At 32.7% G+C, this 22,052-nt stretch overlaps 3 protein-coding genes across 4 annotated transcripts; 1 reads left to right on the top strand and 2 right to left on the bottom strand.

Annotated features, from left to right (window-relative positions):
* Positions 1 to 392: 392 nt before the first annotated feature.
* Positions 393 to 3,058, bottom strand: LOC126686326 (protein STABILIZED1-like). 2 transcript variants are annotated; one of them, XM_050380365.2, is made up of 2 exons: positions 2,418 to 3,058; positions 393 to 860 (listed from the first exon to the last, which is right to left on the bottom strand). In XM_050380365.2, the coding sequence occupies exons 1-2, from the start codon at positions 2,922 to 2,924 to the stop codon at positions 840 to 842; spliced, it is 528 nt and encodes a 175-aa protein (XP_050236322.1). In that variant the 5' UTR covers positions 2,925 to 3,058; the 3' UTR covers positions 393 to 839. The 2 variants fall into 2 exon arrangements, with proteins under 2 accessions (XP_050236322.1, XP_050236319.1); XM_050380362.2 differs by lacking the exon at positions 393 to 860 and adding an exon at positions 867 to 1,383.
* Positions 3,059 to 4,310: 1,252 nt separating this feature from the next.
* On the bottom strand, positions 4,311 to 8,410 carry LOC126687864 (uncharacterized). Its single transcript, XM_050382418.1, has 3 exons — positions 8,363 to 8,410; positions 7,383 to 8,266; positions 4,311 to 7,314 (listed from the first exon to the last, which is right to left on the bottom strand). Exons 1-3 carry the CDS (start codon positions 8,408 to 8,410, stop codon positions 4,311 to 4,313), a joined length of 3,936 nt encoding a protein of 1,311 aa, XP_050238375.1.
* Positions 8,411 to 10,822: 2,412 nt separating this feature from the next.
* LOC126654011 (leucine-rich repeat extensin-like protein 3) lies at positions 10,823 to 11,446 on the top strand. Its single transcript, XM_050348041.1, has one exon. It carries the CDS (start codon positions 10,897 to 10,899, stop codon positions 11,395 to 11,397), a length of 501 nt encoding a protein of 166 aa, XP_050203998.1. The 5' UTR covers positions 10,823 to 10,896; the 3' UTR covers positions 11,398 to 11,446.
* Positions 11,447 to 22,052: the final 10,606 nt, after the last annotated feature.

Raw genomic sequence — 22,052 nt, forward strand, 5'->3', positions numbered from 1 at the left:
TTTTATCACTAAATCTTTAAAAAAAGGAATTTTTAGACAAATACCTATCAAACACATACTTATTCTCAAAAATACCTTTTGACAAAAAATAGTTGAAATTTACAGTTTGACCAATTTTTTTTATAAAAATACTTTTTTTATTTGCAATAATACGATTTCAGTGTCTAACAGTTTACTAACGGTTTACTAAATATTTGTTTTCACTAACAGTTTACTAACCGTTTACTAAAGGATAAGTTAATTTACTAACCGTTTACTAACCGTTTACTAACAGTTTACTAACAGTTTACTAACGTTTTACTAAAAAATAAACCAGACTCCTAAAATTCATAAATACAAAATAATGTAAAAAATTAAGTATATGATAAACCAAAAAGTGTTTTTGTCCAGTACTTTAATAGCAAAATTTGAAACCAAATTGAAAATATAGGCAAAAGTTTGGTACCTCTTTAATATGAAAAACATTTGGGATTTCAAATTGAAATGTAGACAAAGTTTTGGTACAACTCACATTTTTAATTCACAAATCTGTTCCAGCTCGCATTAATCATAATCTCAGCCGAATCCAGCCCCATTATTGTGGTTGTCGCTGCTCTTGTTACCAGAAATCCCACCGCTGTCAGCACCTCCGTCAGAAAATCCAACAATCGACAACCCATTGCCGGCCCAGCAATTGATAATCTATCGCCGTCGCCGTCAAACCAATTAATCGACAACCCATTGCCGCCGTCATCAAACTCATAAATCGACAATCCAGCGCCGCTGCCATCGCCAGCAAACCCATAGATCCGCAACCCATCGATGTTTTAGCGGCAGCGTTAGGATACAAAATACCTCTGTTATTGTCGGTGATGAGGATTCTGTATTTTTCAATATTTTGAGCGTAAAAAAATTAAGAAAAATCGTAAAAAAAGAAAGGAGGAAGAAGACTGATGTATTTTGGCAAGAGGGCAAGCGTGTTCGTATTACTGAGATTAAATAGGGATTTGGTCGTGGCTGGTCTAATTTCCTCAACAACAAAAAAACGATCACTAAACCCTTTAAATTTAATGTCAGCGCTCGCTAAATCTCTAAACCCTAAATATGATCAAAATATCCAAAAATCTATACTTTTAAAAATAATTAAACCGACACAATCTAACCAAACCGGAAGTCACTCATCCAACCAAATCAAATATAAACCACCTACCCGATCAAATTAAGTTTCAACCACCCACCCATCCATCAAATTAAACCAAACCACTCACCACTAACCGCCATCCACTGTCGCTACCTTTTTTCGGCCACTACCACCCACCCACAGCTACCTTTTCTCGGCCTACCACCCACCTACTCATCGCCGCAGCCATTATCAAAAATTATTTTTCGGCCATCATCTTCGATCTGCTCTTCGAAGGAAGAACAATTCAGTTCACAAATACTCACAATAACATAAATTTTTATTCAAACATATCAAAAATATAAATTTAAGAACAAAATTATTTAAAAAATTTAGTCATTTAACTTAATTGAAATATAAAAATAGCTGAAAAGACTAAATAGTAAATATAATTTATTCATTTAACCGAGTTTTGGCCCGATTCCATTTTTGATTGATCTCGAGCTGGTTTTAATCGAACTTGTTTAGGTTTGAAACCAGGAATGAGATTCTCTTAAGTTTATATGAAATTGAGGGGGTCATGTTCACGATTTATACCGTTCATTACAAAATGAACGGTGTTGATCAAAAAAATATAATTTTAATTAAATTAATACACACCGTTTATTTTGTAATGAACGATGTAGATCATGAACATGCCCTTTCAAATTTAAAATAAATTTGAGAAAATCCAATCTTTAAAACCAACATGTGATCAAAGTTGTCAGTGTCTATAAAATATTTTAATAAATTACAAAATTGACACTAATTGCTAAAGTTAAAAATTTATATTAAAATTATAAATACATTATTATTCATGGTTTACTTCACAACAAATTTTTATATTTGCGTTCCCCACAAAGTAAGTAATAACTAAATCAACAAAGATTCTAGTGGCAACATGTAGAATATAAAATTTACTTCATTACTTAAGTCAACATTTGTTTTTTCTTTACATTCTAATTTTCTTTGTTTTGGAAATAAAAGTTACTGGCTTATTAAATGAGTTCAAATAAAAACCGAACCAAACTGACCGAGGAAATTTCAAAAATAATTGATATTTCATAAAGAACGGAACCAACGGTACCAAATCATTAATTTGGAATCGAGCCAAACAGAATGATGCTCGGATCTAAAAAAATTTATCTTCAAGTTCAACCCTAAAGTCGCGTCCAATGATAATCACCAAATATTTCTAACTAAATATCAATTAAGTGAATATTAGGCACTCCAATAAAAATCACACACAAAAAGATAAAAATAATTAAAGTGCAGTCACCTTATAGTTGAGTTTTTTCCGTGACGCTACACTTATGAGAAGGTCTTCATCACCAGGATCACAGCTCTTGATCGTCCTCTTCTGTCTCTCATTCAAACAAGGAGATCCGCCCCTCTCCGCCTCCGGTATATTTCCCCATTCTGTTTCACTCACTGAAGCCAAATTTTGTTTCAGATCAGAAAATTGCTCACCAGTTGGCGGATTATTATTATCATTCTGTTTCAATTTCTTGTGCTTTCTCCTGGATTCCATTGCTTCATCAACACGCTTCCAAGTAGCATCCGCCTCCTTATCTTCATCGTCGTACGGACCCGAAGAAGCGAGAAGCCCCCAGTCATCCTCCTCGTGAAAACTGTCGTCGTCGTCCTCGTATTCCTGGTTTGAATTGAAAGTACCGAAATAGGTTAACTCACAGGCGCCTCCCTCATTTTCCCAAATCCAATCCATATCCAGAAATAACAATGGCTCATCCGAAGTCGAATTTGTGTTTCTGGGATAGGAATTCATAATGTTACTGACAAAAATATTGTGTTTTTGTCCTCTATTTATATACAAACAGGAGATCCTAATTTCTCTCAAAAACCTACTTCCTAATCCTAATACAATTGGCCTTTTTTCTCTTAAATCAAATCCTATTGGGTAACCTAAACATAAAAGGTTCCTGATTTATACGCAATTAAAATATATAATTTTTAGACTAAAAATACAATAACGCTATTCATTTTTAACTAGACTAATATTTAAGAGTGTGTGGTTCAGTTTGGTTCGGCTTGATTTAGTAAAATTAAAATCATATTATAAGAAAAAAATAAAAATCAAACCGCATTAAATATTTATTCAAAATTTCGGTGCAGTTAACCAAACTTTAACATTGGTTTCGGTACGATTGGTTAATATAATTTCAGATAAAAATTATAAGACCTTTCGTAGCTCTGCCTTTATGGTAGTCATACGTACCACGTCGTCCTCATGATAAACCAATCAATATACGGTGAACATTGCACTGGCGATCTATTACACTTTTTTTTGTTTTATTGCTCAAGAACGCATTTTACTGTAAGAAAGATAATGGCTATGTAAAAAGTAAGTTTTTACAAATATGAAAGATAAAGTATGTATAAAAAAAACCGGTCAAACCGATTAATCGAACCAAAACCGCAAAATCAAATCGAAAAATGTGGTTAATCGGTTCAAGAGTTTAAATTTAGGTTTTGATTTTTAATTTGTATGGTTAATGGTTTAGGTTTTGGAGTTTTAAAAATCGTGGTAAACCGGTTTGTAAATAATATATTTTTTTTATAAATTATATATACACACACACATTTATAATGATTCAAATAAAATATATTTTATAATCTACACATAAAAAAAATTAAACACAAAAATATATTAAAAATATTTTATTTAGATTTTTTATTTTATTTTAGGAGTATATATATATATATATATATATATATATATATTGAAAGAACTTTATTTTTCTAAATAAAATATTTTCCTAATTAAAGTAGGAATACATAAGATTATATTTTAATAATTAAATTGAATGGAAGTTAAAATTTAATTATTAGACTATTTTTAAAATTTTATTTATAACTTTTATCTTTTTTGTATTAAATTTTTTATAATGCTTATATGGTTAAAAACCGCAAAACCGAAAAACAAATCGTTTTAAATGGTTAATCTATTTAATGGTTAATCGTTTAAAATTTTAGGTTTAAGTTTTTAATTTTAAAAATCATACTATTTTGCACCGGTTTACAAATTACCCTCGTGAACCAGTTAACCGGTCCATACCGATCCCTAAAATTAGCATATAAATTTCAATAAAAAAATCATGGTCAGACAAACAAACAACTCTTTATAGTTTTTTTTTTATCGCCAAAGAGAGAATTATATTAAAATCTCAAAAACCGAAGAAACATCTTCGAGCATACAAGCATGAATGTGATTAGGAACATCCTCCATAATCACAACATCCTCAGAGATAGATAACGCCCACTTAGCTAAAGAATGCGCTGTTTTGTTATTAACCCGTGGGATATAAACAAAACTTATACTAGTAAAGCTCGGAATAAAATCAAGGATATCGTCTATAACAAGACCCTGATGAGTAGGATCTGCTTTTCCCTTCTGAATAGCCTGGATAACAGATAAGGCATCACTTTCAACTTCCACCATCTGAAATTCACAAACCAGTGCTATATGAAGACCATAAAGAATTGCTAAGCTTTCTCCTATGGCTATAGACCGAACATTAGCCATTTTCCTACCAGCAGATACCATCACCTCACCCTTCTCATTACGGATAATGACCCCTAAACCTGTTGTACCATCTTCTGTGCACACCGCTAAGTCAGTATTGAGTTTTACTACACCTGCCTTTGGAGGCTTCCACCCTGGCCGTTCACCCTGCCCATTGCTGCTGACTTTCATTGAGTTCTGCTGGACATAACAATCCCTGCATCGGTTTAACAGCACCTCCAGCGAGTCTGCCCTGCCTTCATGAATCAAAATATTTCGTGATGACCATAATTGCCATAAGATCACTACAGCCATAGCAAAGTTATTCGACGATAGATTTTTCATCAGACTCTCGACCCAATATGTAAAATTTGGTACAGGCATCTCATCAACCCTCAACCCAATCTGAGAACTCAACCATACACCCTTCGCCCAGCTACAATCCTTCAACACATGAATGATAGACTCTCCCTCCGCACCACATCTAGGGCAGATGTCATCTACATGAATACCTCGATCCTTCAAGACCTGAAAACAAGGGAGAATATCCTTCAAAGCTCTCCATATGAAATGCTTGATCTTGGGCATGACTTTAACTTTCCATATAGCTTTCCAAAAATCAGATTTTGTATAGGAGGACACTCCACATTCCTGGTCATGAAACACCATAGATTGGTAGGCGTGATATCCAGATTTCACCGAATAGTGTCCATTTTTACTGTGATGCCAAAACAGTTTGTCAGCCGGCATCCTCTGACTAAGGGTCATTTTAAAAATAGCTTCAGCTTCAAAAGGTAAGAAAGAAGCTTCCACAACATCTCTTTTCCAGCTATGTGTCTCAGAGTCAATAAGAACATCCACTGTACAATCCAAGGGCAGATTTTTACAAAACAAAGGTTTCACCATCGAGTCCCCGCATATCCATTTTTCTTTCCAAATCTGAATACTATCACCACGACCAACCCTCCAGCACTTCCCAAACTCAATCAAAGCAAAGGAAGCCTGAATACTCCGCCAGAAGTAGCTCGGTGCATAACTTGCGCTTGCTTTCAGAATATCGCAACGAGGATGGTACTTTGCTTTTATGATTCGAGCACATAACGAGTCCGGCGATGTCATCATTCGCCACGTTTGCTTAGCTAGCAGCGCAATATTAAAGGAATGAAAATTGCGAAAACCCAAACCGCCGTCACCTTTAGGAATGCACATCCTATCCCAGCTCATCCAATGAACTGAGCTCTTACTGTCGCTGTTTCCCCACCAAAACCGACTAACCATCCCTTGGATTTCCTCACAAAAAGTCTTCGGAAGTAGAAAACAGCTCATAATGTAATTGGGTATAGCTTGGGCTACTGCTTTAATGAGCACCTCCTTTCCGGCCCTGGATAACATCTTCTCCTTCCAGCCTTTGAGCTTTTTCCACGCCCGCTCCTTTAATGACCCAAAAATGAGCTTTTTTGACTTTCCAATCACCGTAGGCAAACCGAGATATTTAGGTAGATGCCCAACCTCCTGGACCCGAAGCAACTCTTTTATTTCATTCCTTCTCTCAACTGGAACTCTCGAGCTAAAGGAGATTTCAGATTTGCCCACATTCACTTGTTGCCCAGACTCCATCTCATATACTTTCAAAATATCGCTAAGGACCCGGCACTCTTGAGTGGTAGCACGAGTGAAAATGATGCAATCATCCGCAAATAGGAGATGAGATACACTAGGACTTCCCTTACTAACTTTAGCCCCATGAATAACATTTCGCTGAATTGCTCGCCGGATTAAGGCAGACAACCCTTCTGCACAGAGGAGGAATAAATAAGGCGAGATAGGATCTCCCTGGCGGATGCCTCTCGATGGTTTAATGAAACCCTTCACCTGGCCATTGATAAGAAAGGAAAAAGAAACAGACGAGATGCAACACATAATGAGTGTGATGAAGTGCTCAGGAAAACCCATTTTGTGCATTACCTGTCGGATATACCTCCACTCGACTCGGTCATACGCTTTACTCATGTCAAGTTTGAGCGCCGCAACACCTCTTTTGCTTTTAATCCTATGCTTCATAGAGTGAAACATTTCGAAAGCAATAATAGCATTATCTGTAATCAACCTGCCTGGAACAAAGGCACTCTGAGATTCATGAATAACGCTAGGGAGGACTTTTTTCAAACGATTAGCCAAAACCTTAGAGATCAACTTATACACAACATTGCACAGGCTAATGGGTCTAAGATCCTTCATAGATTCAGGCACTTGAGTTTTCGGAATCAGAGTGATTAGTGTGTGATTCAGGTGCGGCGGCATAATACCTGTTTCTAGAAAATTGAGAACAAGAGTAGTGACATCCTTCCCTACAACATGCCAGAAATTAATGAAAAACATGGCTGACATTCCATCGGGTCCAGGGGCCTTATTTCGGTGCATTTGTTTCAGCGCGTATTTCACTTCATCAGCGTCAAAAGGGGCTGACAACATTTCGACCTCATCAGAGCTTATAACACTGTCAATAGCCTCAAGAGTCCGAGAGCAGATAGGAGGATCTGTGGTACGAAAAAGCTCTTTATAATACCTGCAAATTATTTGTTCTATGTCATCGGCTTTCGATTGCCATTGACCAACCTCATCTTGAAGCTTCGCAATAGTATTTCGTTTTCTTCTATTTGAAGCTTTTGTATGAAAAAACTTAGTATTACGGTCCCCCTCAGCAAGCCAAACTGCCCAGACCTCTGTCTCCACATAATTTCTTCTTTTTTAAGCACCTCACTTAATTTGTCATGGACAGCCCTCCGTCTAACAGCTATACGACCAGTATTTGGGAGGTCTTGAAGACTCTCTAACTGCCTTGAGAGAGCTCGTTTTTGCTTGTAAATGTTCCCAAAAGCCTCTTCATTCCATGTAGCCAAACTAGAAGCACAATTCGAAATTTTGTTAACCACATCAGCTCCCTGCGCCAAGTTCCACCCTCCCTTCACAATCTCCTCACAGTCCGGGTGAGACAACCACATCGCTTCAAATCTGAATACTCTTTTCTTAATCTCGTACCTTTCAACACCAGTAAGATGAAGGCAAATGGGACAGTGATCTAAAGAAATTCGAACTAAATGTTGAGATGAGTAATCAGGGAACAAGGCAATCCACTCCGAAGTAGCAAGAAAACGGTCTAAACGCTGTTTTATGTTATCCACTCCAACCCGACCATTATCCCAAGTAAAATTATTTCCCGACCATCCCAAATCGATAAGGCCACAGTCATCAAGGACACGACGAAAAGCTTCCATGGCATGAGAAGGCTTAAGTCTGCCACCCACTTTTTCTTCCTTTCTGAGGATCTCATTGAAATCTCCAAACACAAGCCATGGGAGATGAGATTCTCCACATAACCTATGTAATAGCTCCCAAGTTTTATACCTCGCTCCCGAATCCGGCCATCCATAAATACCAGTCCCTCGCCATTTCCCTGTGTTATCAGCCAGCTCACACTCAAAATCAATATGGTTTTTTGAGTAGCTTGAAATACGAACACCATACTCTTTTTTCCACATCAAAATGAGACCGCCACTACGACCCCGAGCATCAACCACAAAGTAATTAAAATTAGAAAAAGAAAACTTAAAAAAATTAACTTCATACTAACATAAACGAGACTCCATAAGAAAAACAATATCGGGGTTTTGATCAGTAATATATTTCTTTAAAGCTCTAACCGTCCAAGGGTTCCCCAACCCTTGGAGGTTCCAACTGAATGTTTTCATTGCGTCTGGCGAGACTGACCCGCAGTCTCCGCCAATAAAGAAGAAATCTGATCCAGTTCAGCATTAGAGGCTTTCGACCTCTTTGAGCAAATATCCTGCATCTCGACATCCTCCGATAACTCGTCTCGTAACTGAAGCTGATATTGGGGTTTCCTTTTTGAGGTTCTGATTTGCGAACTTGTTTTATCGGGCTGTTTACTACCCTCTAAATGAATTTCTCGTGCAGCAGTTTTCAAGTTCCTTCCTCCCTTCTTCTTCGCACCTGGTATCTGTGAGCCCTGGCCTTTACCATCACTGATTCCTGGCGAGAATACTAAATTCTCAGTCAGAACACCACCTCCGCTCCCTTCCCCAACCTGCCTACTCAAAGGAGTCTGCACTTTATTCGGTTCCTTCCCATGATTAGATGTAACAGTATCTTTGTTAGACACTGGTAAATTGGACACTCCACGGGTCAGAGCGTTAATGATCCCTTCATCTTCAACCAATATTCTACGCCGCGCTTGTACAGTAGCATAATCCCCACCACTTCCACTTTCAGAAGGAGTAGCATCACCCTTACTTTCAGCAGCCCTAACCCCTACAACTCGGCGAAACGGTGAGGCACGTAATGCCGGGCTGTATGGCCAGTTTATTTCCTCAACACATTCTGGAAGTGACTCACAATCATCATGAACATGTCCCAACAATCCACACCAGTAGCAAAAATTAGGTAGCCTTTCGAAACGAAAATATACCCACACCTTTTCCCCTTTGCTGTTTCGAATGAAAGTTCCTCTTTTCAGAGGGAGGTTGACATTTATTTGCACTCGAACTCGGATATGTTTACCCCATACAGCAATATCCTCCTCTCGAATCTCCATAACCTTTCCAGCTCGTTCACCAATCTTACAAACACTCTCCTTATCTCTGCAATTCAAGGGTACGTTACATAACCTAATCCAGAAAGGAGAAAAATCCAGCTTCACGTCTGATAACTGCTCAGCCCCTTGTACCTCCGACAAGATGATTAGTTTTCTATCGTAGTGCCATGGAGCTTCACGCAGCACTTTTGTTTTATCCCTAGGGTTTTTGAATTCACAAACAAAAACGCCCTTCCCAATATCAGATATATCAAAGCTTCCGTTAATTTTCCATGCGCCTGTCATAGCACTATGGAGGGCTTTGACATTAATAGGTTTACCAGGGAGCAGCCTTCCAACGATACAGCGTTTGAACTTCTCTGCATGGGCGCTCCCTCTCTCATGATCCCCCAGTTCCACAACGTCTTGTTCCTCCTCAGTCAAGGAGAATTTCCGCCACAGATTCTCTAACTCGTTTTCCATCTTCCAGAAAAAAAACCCCGACTCACCAACTGCCTAACCCCACCACACCTTCACCTCAAACACTACGCTACGTTCTACTACTGAGAAAAGAATCGAAAACACGAAAAAATTCCACTAAAGGAAGAAAAGAATGACCTAGACTAGGAAAACCCTAATTTAGGCATAGGTGCGCTCCATAGGAAACCCTAGGAAAATTTTATTAATACTAAGGTCTTCACTCAACTCTTTATAGTTCAAATTTCCTTTTTCAAGGTTAGATTTGTTTACTACTCTATATAGAAATTAATCTTTTAAAAAACTCTCGTAAATTATTCTTAGTGTTCAACTGTTCATTATCAATGCAGTCCAAACACTACTTTTGTATCTCTGTTTCTTCCTAATTTCTTCATAAGGTTTCACAAGATTTGCTCAAAATCGCAATATTTTTCTTAGAAAAATCCGGCAAGGATGGATTGGTGCATGGGACATATATTATTTATATGTCTCTTAAAATTCCAAATTTTTAAACCAAAACCAGTTTCAAGCCATATTTTGTCCGGGCTGCAATTTTAGTCGAGCTCATTCTGGTTTGAAACCGACATGTGACCAGGGTTATTTCAATATCTTTTCAAATATTTTTTTATATAATTGGAAAGGAAAAGCGTTTGTGAAAGAATCAAAATCACAACTTAGCAGTTTGTTGATCATCACCTATACCATTTAAATGATAACTCATTGATGTCTTTTAAAATATTTTAATATTAAAAATGGATATTTTAAATTTTAAATCATTAAAATTGAAACTTTATATTAAAACTATACAATGTTATGTAATTACTGGTCTAGTTTACAATTACTTATTTGGTATGTTTCCTTTCCCCACAAATTAAGTAATAACTAAATAGTAAACAAAAATTCAAGTGGCTATACATTGAAATATTGAATATAGAAACTAGCACATATTACTTCAAGGTCAAGAATTTTTTTTCCTTCTTTTAATAACGGTCGCGTATAAAATAAATAATTGGACGGTGGTATTTTCCTAAATACTATAGTCTATACACACAGAAACTCTTCTTTTTTTTTGTCTACTAAACTCACGGTTTATTTTTCTTCTTCCCTACACACACTCCATTACCAAATACTATTTGATCAATCAAAAATCCTCTGTTAGGTTTTAAAATGAAAATATTCTTATTTTCATCGTTCTTGATTTTTCTAATCAATTTCACTTCATTAACAACGTCATCAAGAACAACGGCTATTTCCAAAGATCAAATATCATGCACAATGTGCTCCTCATGTGACAATCCATGTCAACCTTTGCCCTCTCCTCCGCCTCCAGTTTACATTCCTCCTCCGCCTCCTCCACCGTCGCCAGCTGTTGTCTCGGATTGCCCGCCGTCCCCAGAATCACAAAGTCCAGATACGTATTACTATTCCCCGCCACCTCCATCAGAGTCTACTAATGTTTACCCGCCACCTCCGCCTGCAAACGGTGCAGGTGAATTTTACCCGCCGCCAAACTACGGAAATTATCAAGCGCCTCCGCCGCCGAACCCAATACTACCTTACTTTCCTTTCTATTATCACAACCCGCCGCCGTCTTCTTTGAGTTCATATTTGGAAATTCGTTCTGATTTATTTTTTAGTATTCTTTTTGTTTTCTCTATTATTTTATGAATTTAATATTTCAATTAACAATTAGAGAAATACTAATACCTCTTCAAGGTCAAATGCATGTAATCTTTCTCTTTTGTATTCTTAAAATATATGCAAAATCTTTAATATTGTTGTGTCTTAATGGTATATTTTCATTATGTATCTTGGTTAACGATTTTCATTAAATTATTAAGTATTTGAAAGATACTAGGAAACTATTATAATGATTAAATCTTGAACAACAAATTAAATGTGGTTGAAAATAGAATTTTCATTTAGCAATTAGGTTTAATTTATTGGCAAAATAATTTTTATATCTATAATTTTAATTATTTTATCAAAAATATTCCTAATAATTTAAATATTCATGTCCATCAAGTTTGCGAAGTGGGACAAATATATATAAACCTAATTTAAATCTGTTTTCATGTAAATAATTCTCATTTTAAATCCACACGTTGCTTCCTAAACTAAAATTAAAAAATTATTATTTAAAATAATCATTTAAGATTAATTATTCAAAAATACTTTGTTTTTTTTATTTTTTTTATTTGTGGCCTCATCTTTTAAAATCCTCAATTTTAGTCTATTTTTCAATTTTTCAGTTTTAATTTTTTTATATAAATTGGAGTGAAAAAATATACAAAGATACCCTTTATATTGCTTTATATTTGAAATTCATTTATAATAAAAATGCAAATTGGAAAAAAAGATATAGCAATATAAAAAACAAATTTGTATTTTTTTTCCATTCCAATTTGAACAAATAACTGCACTTGAAACTGCAAATTGAGAAATGAGTTTAAATTGAGGATTATGAAATGAGATTGAAAAGACGATATATTTTTGAATGACTAAACCAATCATTTATAGAATAAGAAATTTATAAAAATAAATCTCAAAATGCATGTAGTTTACTGTATAGATATAATTGTCTTAATTTGTAAAATTGACATGTCATAATGTTTAAATTATTTTTTTGTTATCATATTGATAAAATAGTTAAAATAAAAGATATGCAAAATTATTTTATCTAATTTATTTGTTCTTTTTGAGAATGTATGTCATTCTCGAATTCATATATATATATATACACACACAATGATCTTTATGTATTTAAGTGAGAATTTTTCATATTTATAATAAAATAAAATAAAAACTGTTGTGTATGTAGCTCAGAGAGGTTCATTAGGACTTTAATGAATAAAAAAGAATAGAACTTTCGTTTATGAAAAGAAAAGAGAATGAAAGAAGATTGGGTGACAGCCATTTTCCAGCTTTGCTTGAAGAGGAAAAGTAAAGAGAGTTTTGTAAAAGTTCAGATACGGAAATGTGGGGGGATGGATTCTGCAGCTACAAAGTCATGGCCATGTGCAATTTTGTACAGCTAAAGCAACATACATATTGGAGCATCCCGTAGCGGAACTAGAAAATTTTTCAGCCCGAACTAAAATAACATATAAATGATTGATTTACTAAAGTGGATTGGTCCAAATGGTAAGCAGTTTGACATCGTTTAAGTAAGGTTTTGGGTTCGAATCTTGTGAATGCAGAAAATTCCTATTGACAGACTCACCCACCATGTCAGGTGCGCGACGCGGGTCGTATATGGATTAGTCACAGCGAAGCCCTGGAAACCAGATGGGCTCAAAAAAATAACATATAATAAAGGGCTTCTTACACAAATGTCTCTTTTCATAAGCCTGTTTGCATTTACACGCTCTGATATAAGTTGCGGCAAAAAGGCGCTTTTTTATAAGTTTCTCTTCCAGTTATACGCTTTTATTGGATGGTTCAAAATTAAAGAAGGCGACATGAAATTTCCTGTGATTCAATGGCATGGATTTACACCAATGTCTATACATCTTCAAAGTGACCTGAAATTCTTTTTATTGATTAAATTTCATTGAAGTTATCTTACTTTCTCCTCCTTAAGCTCTATTTACTACAAGTTATCTACTATCTTTTTCAAACTAAAAATTTATTTTAAAATTTAGAAAATAAGAATTTAATATGACAAATAATAGTGTAAAGAAATTATAACCATTGACAATTTTGTTTTTAAAATTTAATTTTTTTTGGCGGTGTTATCATTGCAATAAAAAAAATTGGCGATTCAAATATATATATATAATTAATTTTTTAAAATGCATGGAACATGTTTGATAAAATACCTAAGAAACTATTAGATTATTTTGATGCTATAGATATATTTGTGATATACTTTATCAGGTGTACAAAAGCTACAATAATTATTTGATCATTCAAATGAATTTCTAATATTAGTTATGAATAGCAACGAACAAAATAAGACAAAATTATGTCTCATATAAAGAGCAACCGACGAGCAATTAAAAAGCAACCATCGAACAATTAAAAATCAACCAATTATAAGCAACTGAAAAGAAATAAAAGAGCAACCAACAAGTCATAAAAAGCAACCAACAAACAACCAAATCTAAAACAAATTAATTTTAATGTCAATACATCTCTTATTATTATTTTTGTTTACATCCTATAAATTGTCGCTGTTGAAATATATTATAAATTTATTTTATAATTGATCTAATTGTTTGTATTTATATCATTTGTATTATAAAAAATATTATAATTAGATTTTATAAACATAGAAGATAAAAGAGATTACACATATAAATTATAAATATCTTAAAGATAAATGACTATGTATTGAGTTGTATAATATAAATTTCTTATAATTAAAAATAAAATTATAATTTTTTTTTAAATAACAAGTGTCTCATAATAAAAGCTAAATGTGAAAGATTGAATGCCATGTGTTTATCTTAAATGGACAAGTGTATAGAGATGGATAACAAATGTCTAAATAAGATTAAATCATAATTTGTTTCAAAAAATAAAGGGATTATTAAAACTAAAACTACTTTTTCATATTATATTCTAACTTCTAAGTATGCTTCGTGTAATGTATCTAGTTTTCTTTCTTATCACCACTACTACACTTCTCATTGCATGACGTTTTCACTCATTAATATTTCCATACCAAGTCATAACTCAATCTTTATTTTTATATTCATTTTGACACCTTCTGTACATGTTATGCCTTGGACTATTTTGGCACCTATCTCTCTGCAGATTTAGAACACAATATAAAAAATATAATGAAAAGGAGCATACAGAAATTCAGGAATTTTTGATGAGTTGTGGGCAGAGAGATGGTATTTTTTTGACATGAAGCTTTGGATGTGGAAAAGTGAGTATGCGACTCCATCCAGTTCTTAACCTAATTTATAATTTTTGATTTAGAATAAAGAAAAGATGATTAACAGATGAAAGGAAAATAATCAGTTTTGTTGAGACGAAGTAAATGGAACAGCGAAGAAGCTAACATGCAGAGAAGGCGTACTTTTGAAAAACAAAACTTATAAATTTGGTACGCTTGGAAATAGAAGTTTTGAGAGGACATTTTTGCCAAAATTGAACAAAAAAGCGTAGAGGGGGTCATTTCCTCTATAATAAATATATAAATAATAGTCAAATTATAATAACTTTTTGTCAGTGACGGATACAGAAATATTGAAGAGGGAAGTCCATTTTTAAATATTAAATTATATGAAAATAAATAATAAAAAAATTACATAAAAAAAAAATTAATCTATAAAATGTATCATAATATTCCTCTCCTATTTTTCATTTTTTGGAATCGTTGCATTATCGTCTCATTGGTGATTCCTGTAAATATATCTTTCTCAATATAAGTTACCAAACAATCATTTAATAACTTATCACCCATTTGATTGCGTAGGGGACTCTTGATAATATTCATGGCAGAAAAAGCCCTTTCCACTGTAGCAGTAGCAACTGGTAAAGTCAAAGACAATTTTATTAATAAATACACCAATGGAAAGATATCATCTTTTCTTGTCGCGACCATCTTTTGAGCAAGATTAGCAATTTCCACCACCTCAGAGAAATTTTCATCCAAGCGCATATCAATAATGAAGGTATCCAACTGACATTCAAGCTCAATTAGAGAAATTAGAGAAAAGTCTTGTAGATAGAATCTTGCTAGGCATATCAGCTTATTTTTATCAAACGAAGAAAATCTTCCTTTTGGATCTAAACATGCCATCGACAAAAATAAATCTGTATTCACTTCATCAAAACGATTGTTCAACTCATGCAATTGTGTGTCAATCACTGAATAAAATAAATCGGCTTGATAATATAAATAGGAGAAGGATTTTTTATTGTTTGAAAAAAAGTAAAAGAGTGATTGCTTGGACCCCACTTAAAACAAATAAGCTATAAAATAGGAAAATGAGTTTTAAAATTTCATATTTGATATTGAAAAGCAATTTTGCTTGGGTCCCACTTCATATAGATAAGGACAAATTAAATAGGGATTATTTTTGTTTTTAAATTTTTTTCAAGGGTCTATAGAGACTTTTTGAGGGGGGGGTCCAATGTCCCCCTTGTCTCTCATGTCCCTCCGTCACTGCTTTTTGTGTTAACTTCGGTCACTACGAAACAATTGCATTTAGCTATAATATAACAATCCCAAAATATTCATTATCTAGTTTGTTACGTAAATCAGTTTTGATAATGCTAATTCATGAAAATGTCATTTCAACTAATCCAAAAAATAATTTTACGTAACTAAATCAAATTAAATTATAAAAAAATATCAATTTAATATAATTATTGTATAAATGTATAAGTTAAGTTAATATGTATAATTAAAAATAAAAGTAATTACTCATAATCGAACATGGCTGGTTTTTAAAGAAAAATTAGGGAATTATTGAAATTAATTTTTTTGATAGAAGATTTTAACTTATTTTTGAAAGATAAAAAAATTAAAAGTATTTAAATTAAGAAATTTGAAAAATAAAAGAAAAAATCTAAAATAAATTCTTAAATTGAATTTTTTTTGATAAAATGTATCTAATATATCAATTTGAAAATGAATAATTTTTTTTTAAAAAAAAATACTCCTATATATTAATAAATGGGACTGGTGCTCATTAAAAAGATACAGTTCCTGTTTGGCCCCATTTGTTGGGCCGTATAAGGACCACAATTTGGGGACAAGTACAAAACTACCCTAAATATCATTTAATTTATAAAAATATATATTTAGTTAAAAAAAATTCAATTTTACCTAAAAAATTAAAAACTTATATAATTTATATACACTTTTTTACTATAAAAAGCACATTTTAATACATGTTTGATACATATGTGATACATTATTGATATATCTCTAATACAATACGTAAAAAGTGAAAAATTATTTCATAGTTTTATAAACTTTTTAGGCATTAAATATAAATTGTTTTGGGGAGTACGTATTTTTATAATTTTTGCTTGTTTTTTGGATTTTTTTTATAATTTCCCCTACAATTTGGCCTTTAAAAAATAACTTTCTTCTTAAGAGTATCTGTAATTTTTATCTTTTAAAATTTAAATCTAAAAAGTGTTATTTTCTTTGTTGGAATTGTGCAGCCCTGGCTACCATGACTGAACAACAGCTCCGCCGATCCAACTCTACCACGCCTCAACAGGCCCACCTTTGATTTTTAGAGGGCAGCTCATCTTAATCTAATTCCGCCACTGAACATCCCAATAGAGGGTTAAAATAGAAAACTAATGCTATAATTCAATATTGAAGCTAGAATATTAACTCTAACTAAGAGAGTGTTAGAGCATTAGCACTCCATTATGCAAATGTTATATATTGTACTATATTTAACATAAAAATAGAATAAAAATACTGATATTAACAATTTGAACAAATTACTCTAATACTAATATCATAATTCACACTTATGTTCATCTTATTTGAAAATCAAACGGTATTATTTTTTATTTAAATTTTCTTCAACAGTTTAGTTCTTTTGTTCGTTTTGGTGTTAGCTAATAGAAATAAATTAAAAAATAAATAAAATGCAAAGAAATAATTAAATTTATATTTTTAATATGTTTAAATAAAAATCATATAATTACGACATATAGCGTGTTAACAGCTTTAATTTTTAAAATTTTATTTTTTTGTGGACAACATTTTTTTTAATTTTAGATATTTTAGTTTTAAAAATTACATAAAGTTAACAAAATTTAAAACAAAATTTGAAATATTTAAAAGCTAAGAGAAGTAAAAATTCAATAAATTAAATTTATTAAACCATTAAATTTTATAAATTTATAATTTTTGTTTATCTTTGTGTAAAATTAAGTTTAAATACTAAATTGAAATTGAATTTTTTTTCCAGTGAAGTCTTTTGATTTAGCTGAATAACACCAAAAATAAATGGAGAAACTAAATTGTTGACGGAAGCAAAAATAGATAATATGTTGGACCATGTATCTTTTCAACTTCTAACTGTGATATATCATTTATTGTTATGTGTTAACGTTTTAAGTTATTTATGTAGATTAATGAGTATTTTCCTAAAAGTTGGATAGTTGAAAATTGTTAGAAATTTTCAACGATTGTCAATTTTGCTCAAAATCCATTTAGAAGTCCAAGGTCAACATAATGCCTCATAGGCCTCTCAGCGGTCACTTCTAAAAATAATTATACAACACAACGGTTGTGCCACGTCATTTATGCAATAAATCAATAAGGCGTTAGTCATGTGCAAATGTTTAATTATAAAAAAATAAGCAATAAATAAAAATTTCCTATCACAAAGTCTTATAAGTTTGTTGTAAAAATAATGTGGCCAATCTGTAGTGTGGAATAAACACTCGACTTCTAATGATCGTGAGTGACTGACGAAGCACAAAATCAACATAACACCTAATAAGCATCTCAACGATCAGTTCCAATGATTGTTAATTGGTGGCTCACGATCGTCAGCCCCAAACAAATAATCGTCAGACACCGATGCAAATTGCCACAATTTGGATGAAAGATGGACGAGTAGACCAACGATCAGACAACATCGTTAAAACAAAGCTAACAATCGTCTATCTTTTTTACGAACATCACTTTTGAAAAAGTTTCTTTGACTGTTTGAAACCACCAATCAAAAACTATAGTTTTCATTCCATCCTTTAGTCTTTACTCCATTCTTTTAATAAATTCTATCTACCAACGAGCTGTAACTCAAATGGTATAAGCGTCGGACAGTAAACTGTCAAGGTCGTGGGTTCAATTTCTCCCACAAGCGCTCTCCCTCCCCCAATTATCAAAAAAAAAATCCTATCTAACATAAATTTGTTCAATAAATTTGGATAGCCCTCTTGTTTTAGATGGCTGAAGGACCCTAATTTTGAGGAAGTGATTTTGGTGGCTAGAAAATCACCTTATAGTTTTAACGAACAAAGGGTCAACGCGCCCCCTAAACTTCTGACACGGGATCATCTAACCTAATTTATACTTTTTTGAACAATTAACTCCAAAACTCTTCATTTTTGGGTCAAATAACCTCATAATTATATTTTTAAAACGCATGAAATACAAATCGGAGATGAGAGATGCAAGAAAATAAAAATTCTTCCCTAATAGTTGCGATATAATTATCCTAAATCCATTTTTTGAAATAAAAATATAAATTATGGGTTATTTGATGCAAAAATAAAGAATTTTAGAGTTAGTTTCTCAAAAAAGTATAAATTGGGTTAGATGACCCGTGTCACAAGTTCAGGGGCATTGACCCTTTGTTCTAGTTTTAACTATGGTTTCCTTCAAAAATCTATTAATGAATTTTTTTTGAGCCTGTTTGAAGAATCTTTAGTCCGATTAAGAAAGTTGAAGGATCTTTTAATCGGATCTAGATTCTCAACTTAAAAAGTAAAGGTCTTTAAAAAAAATTGCGGCTTTTTTAATATGTTTTTTGATGTTTATATTTGTTTTTTATTAGATCTAACTTTTGGATTTATATTAAAAATGAGACTGAATAGTTTGATGTTTTAAGTATAGAGCGGTTTCAAAATCGAACTTTTAATATTTGAACTATAAATTGATTAGTTGACCCATTTGATAGCTAAATAAACTTTAATTGACAGTTATCTTTTTTAGTTCTCATCGTTTCTTATAGAATAGTTCAATTAAATTTGTTAGAGAGATCGATATCTAATTTTTTGATTAATATATATATATATATATATATATATATATATATATATATATATATATATATATATATAATAAAGACAAATATGTTGTGTATTGTATTTGTAACCAACGCAAGAAAATAAATTAGTGACAAAGAATTTTGAAATGTACAATACATTTTATAAAAAAAATAAGAAATTTTATTGACATTCAGAAATTATATTATCCAACACTTTAATAAATATTAAAAAGACATTGTTAACAATTAATTATTTTATATTATATAAGAAATCAAATTAAATTAGAAAATCAAAAATTTAATTTATATCCTTTTCTCGTAAATATATACATCTTATTATTAGCTATCCAGAATAATATACATGATAATAGTTTTTTTTTAGTACTAAAATATAATATATTGTTGCAATTTACCACCGAATAACATGAAATAAAGTTCAAATACAATTTTGCACTAAGTTTTTAGAAAACAAAATATTTTTTAACCAACGAGCTGTAACTCAAATGGTATAAGCGTTGGACAGCAAACTGTTAAGGTTGTGGATTCAAATCCTCCCACAAACACTCCCCCTTCCCAATTATCAAAAAAAAAAATATTTTTTAATTTTAAAACTTTAAATGCATGATGGTATTTTCAAATTTTTTGGGGGGTGTTTATTATTTTAGTGTTTATATTTTGGTGATACATAGCTTAAGACTTAAGTAGCAATTTACCCCCTCAACTTGTAACTAATGGGCAATTAACACATTAATTAATTTTTTGGTCAAATCAGTACATTAACTTGATAATTGATGGATATCGAAATATTATGAACCGAGTCTTGTGTGATTCATCCACCGAGGCGGACCTCGAAACTGGCCGAAGGATGATATATTAGACAATCAAGATTAAGAAGAATCTATACGGATTCGCCATAATAAATAAAAGACCGAATATTATGGGATTCGGTAATCAGATCCAGATATGGATATTCAAGGATTCAGGAATCTGGATATCAATAATAATGGAAAATTCTGGAAGACCTAGATATTTTAGAAGAATTAAGAAATACATTTCTATTCGGAATCATACTCCTATTCAAGAAAGATAACCTTATTTAGAAGATTCAATCCTAAATAAACTTCATGACTATTTGGATTCGCATGCCAAATAGGAATTCATTTTCTATTTGGACTCTATAAAGTATTCACTATAATACCCCAAAATATTTTAAGATAATTACGTCGTGTCACGTGTCGTGATTTCCGATAAATTAAATTAAGGAGAATTTAATTTAATTATATCGGAAATTCAAGAATAAAATTTAATGAGTCAATTAGCGGGATTAAAGGAATTAATTTTGAAAAGTTTAGGGGCTACAGTGCAAATTAGCCAATTAAGCCCGAAAATAGAAATTGGAGGATTTTCGATGAAAATCTATATTTTAAGTTAGTATTATTTATTCGGAGATAAATAATACGTATTTGAATTAATAGAAAGATTAATTGAATAAGTTTTGGACTAAATTGCAAGCTTTGAAAAGTTTCAAGGACCAAATGGCAAATTAGCCATTATATACATAAGATTTCCTTCAGTTGAAGGATCCAGATCCTTCACTCTCCAACTTCTTATTCTTTCTTATTTTCTTCGACGAAGGCTTACGGTTCCGTCGCTCGATTCCGTTTCCGACGTTTTATAACTCCAAACGATCGTATTTCGACGGGTAATCACGGTAAGCTTGACGTTTTACCGTTTCGTTGATTATATTTTGAGTTATATCGATTCAAAGTTTTAGGCCACGAAACGATTTTGTCGTTTTATCAAGTTTAAGATTGATATATAGTGTTTTGAGCTTAGAATACGCGTTTTGGTTGAGTTTGGAGCGTTTTTACGTATATAGCAGGTCGGAAACCCCGGAAATCGATTCCGGGGGATCGTGCACGACAGTACACGATCGTGTACTTGTGGTACACGAACGTGTACTTGTGGTACACGAACGTGCACCATCAATGGTACACGAACGTGTACTAAGGTACACGAACGTGTACCATCATATGGTACACGAACGTGTACCAAGGTACACGAACGTGTACCTCCCTGCGCGAACGTGCACCACCCCGAATCTTCGTACCTCGATTGAATTAATGGAATTTACGTATTGAATCGGAAATCGAATAGTAGTTAACCTAATGAGGTTATAAGAAGATTGAATTGGAAGTAATTTACGATCCGTAAACGAGTTTGATATCGTTTAATGGGATATGCTTGAGAAGCACGACGATTAATGAAAGTAAAACGTGTCGAGTCTCGAGTCTAGAGTCAATCTTAGAATAGGATTCTGATGTGAGTCAAATGTTTTAAAATTGTTTTAGATCCAGCGAGGCAAGAAGGAGCTGGACCAGGAGCTCGGGAAGCTTGACGTTTTAAAGCCCCGACGTATTTTTGGATAAGCATTTTCTGTGAGTTTATATAATTTGCTTTTAAAGTATTTACTTAAGCAATTATTTTATATTGCTTATTATTTGAACTGCATGTTTTATATGCGAAACTTTTATACGAATTGCATATGCTTGATTTGAAACTAGTATTGATCCGATGGAACGTGCTACCTATTGGGCGACAATAGGACTGTGT

The sequence above is a fragment of the Mercurialis annua genome, linkage group LG6, assembly GCF_937616625.2.
Source record: "Mercurialis annua linkage group LG6, ddMerAnnu1.2, whole genome shotgun sequence".
NCBI classification, from domain to species: domain Eukaryota; kingdom Viridiplantae; phylum Streptophyta; class Magnoliopsida; order Malpighiales; family Euphorbiaceae; genus Mercurialis; species Mercurialis annua.

Bases quoted from the DNA above. Each gene is read 5' to 3' on its own strand.
- LOC126686326 (XM_050380362.2), bottom strand. From the start codon at position 2,924: ATGAATTCCTATCCCAGAAACACAAATTCGACTTCGGATGAGCCATTG. The intron at 1,384-2,417 runs GTGACTGCACTT...TTCGAAGAGCAG, and splicing joins GGAAAAAACTCAACTATAAG to ATCGAAGATGATGGCCGAAA.
- LOC126687864 (XM_050382418.1), bottom strand. From the start codon at position 8,410: ATGAAAACATTCAGTTGGAACCTCCAAGGGTTGGGGAACCCTTGGACG. The intron at 8,267-8,362 runs GTTAGAGCTTTA...AATTTTTTTAAG, and splicing joins GGTTGGGGAACCCTTGGACG to TTTTCTTTTTCTAATTTTAA. The intron at 7,315-7,382 runs GTCTGGGCAGTT...AGCTTCAAATAG, and splicing joins GAAATTATGTGGAGACAGAG to AAGAAAACGAAATACTATTG.
- LOC126654011 (XM_050348041.1), top strand. From the start codon at position 10,897: ATGAAAATATTCTTATTTTCATCGTTCTTGATTTTTCTAATCAATTTC.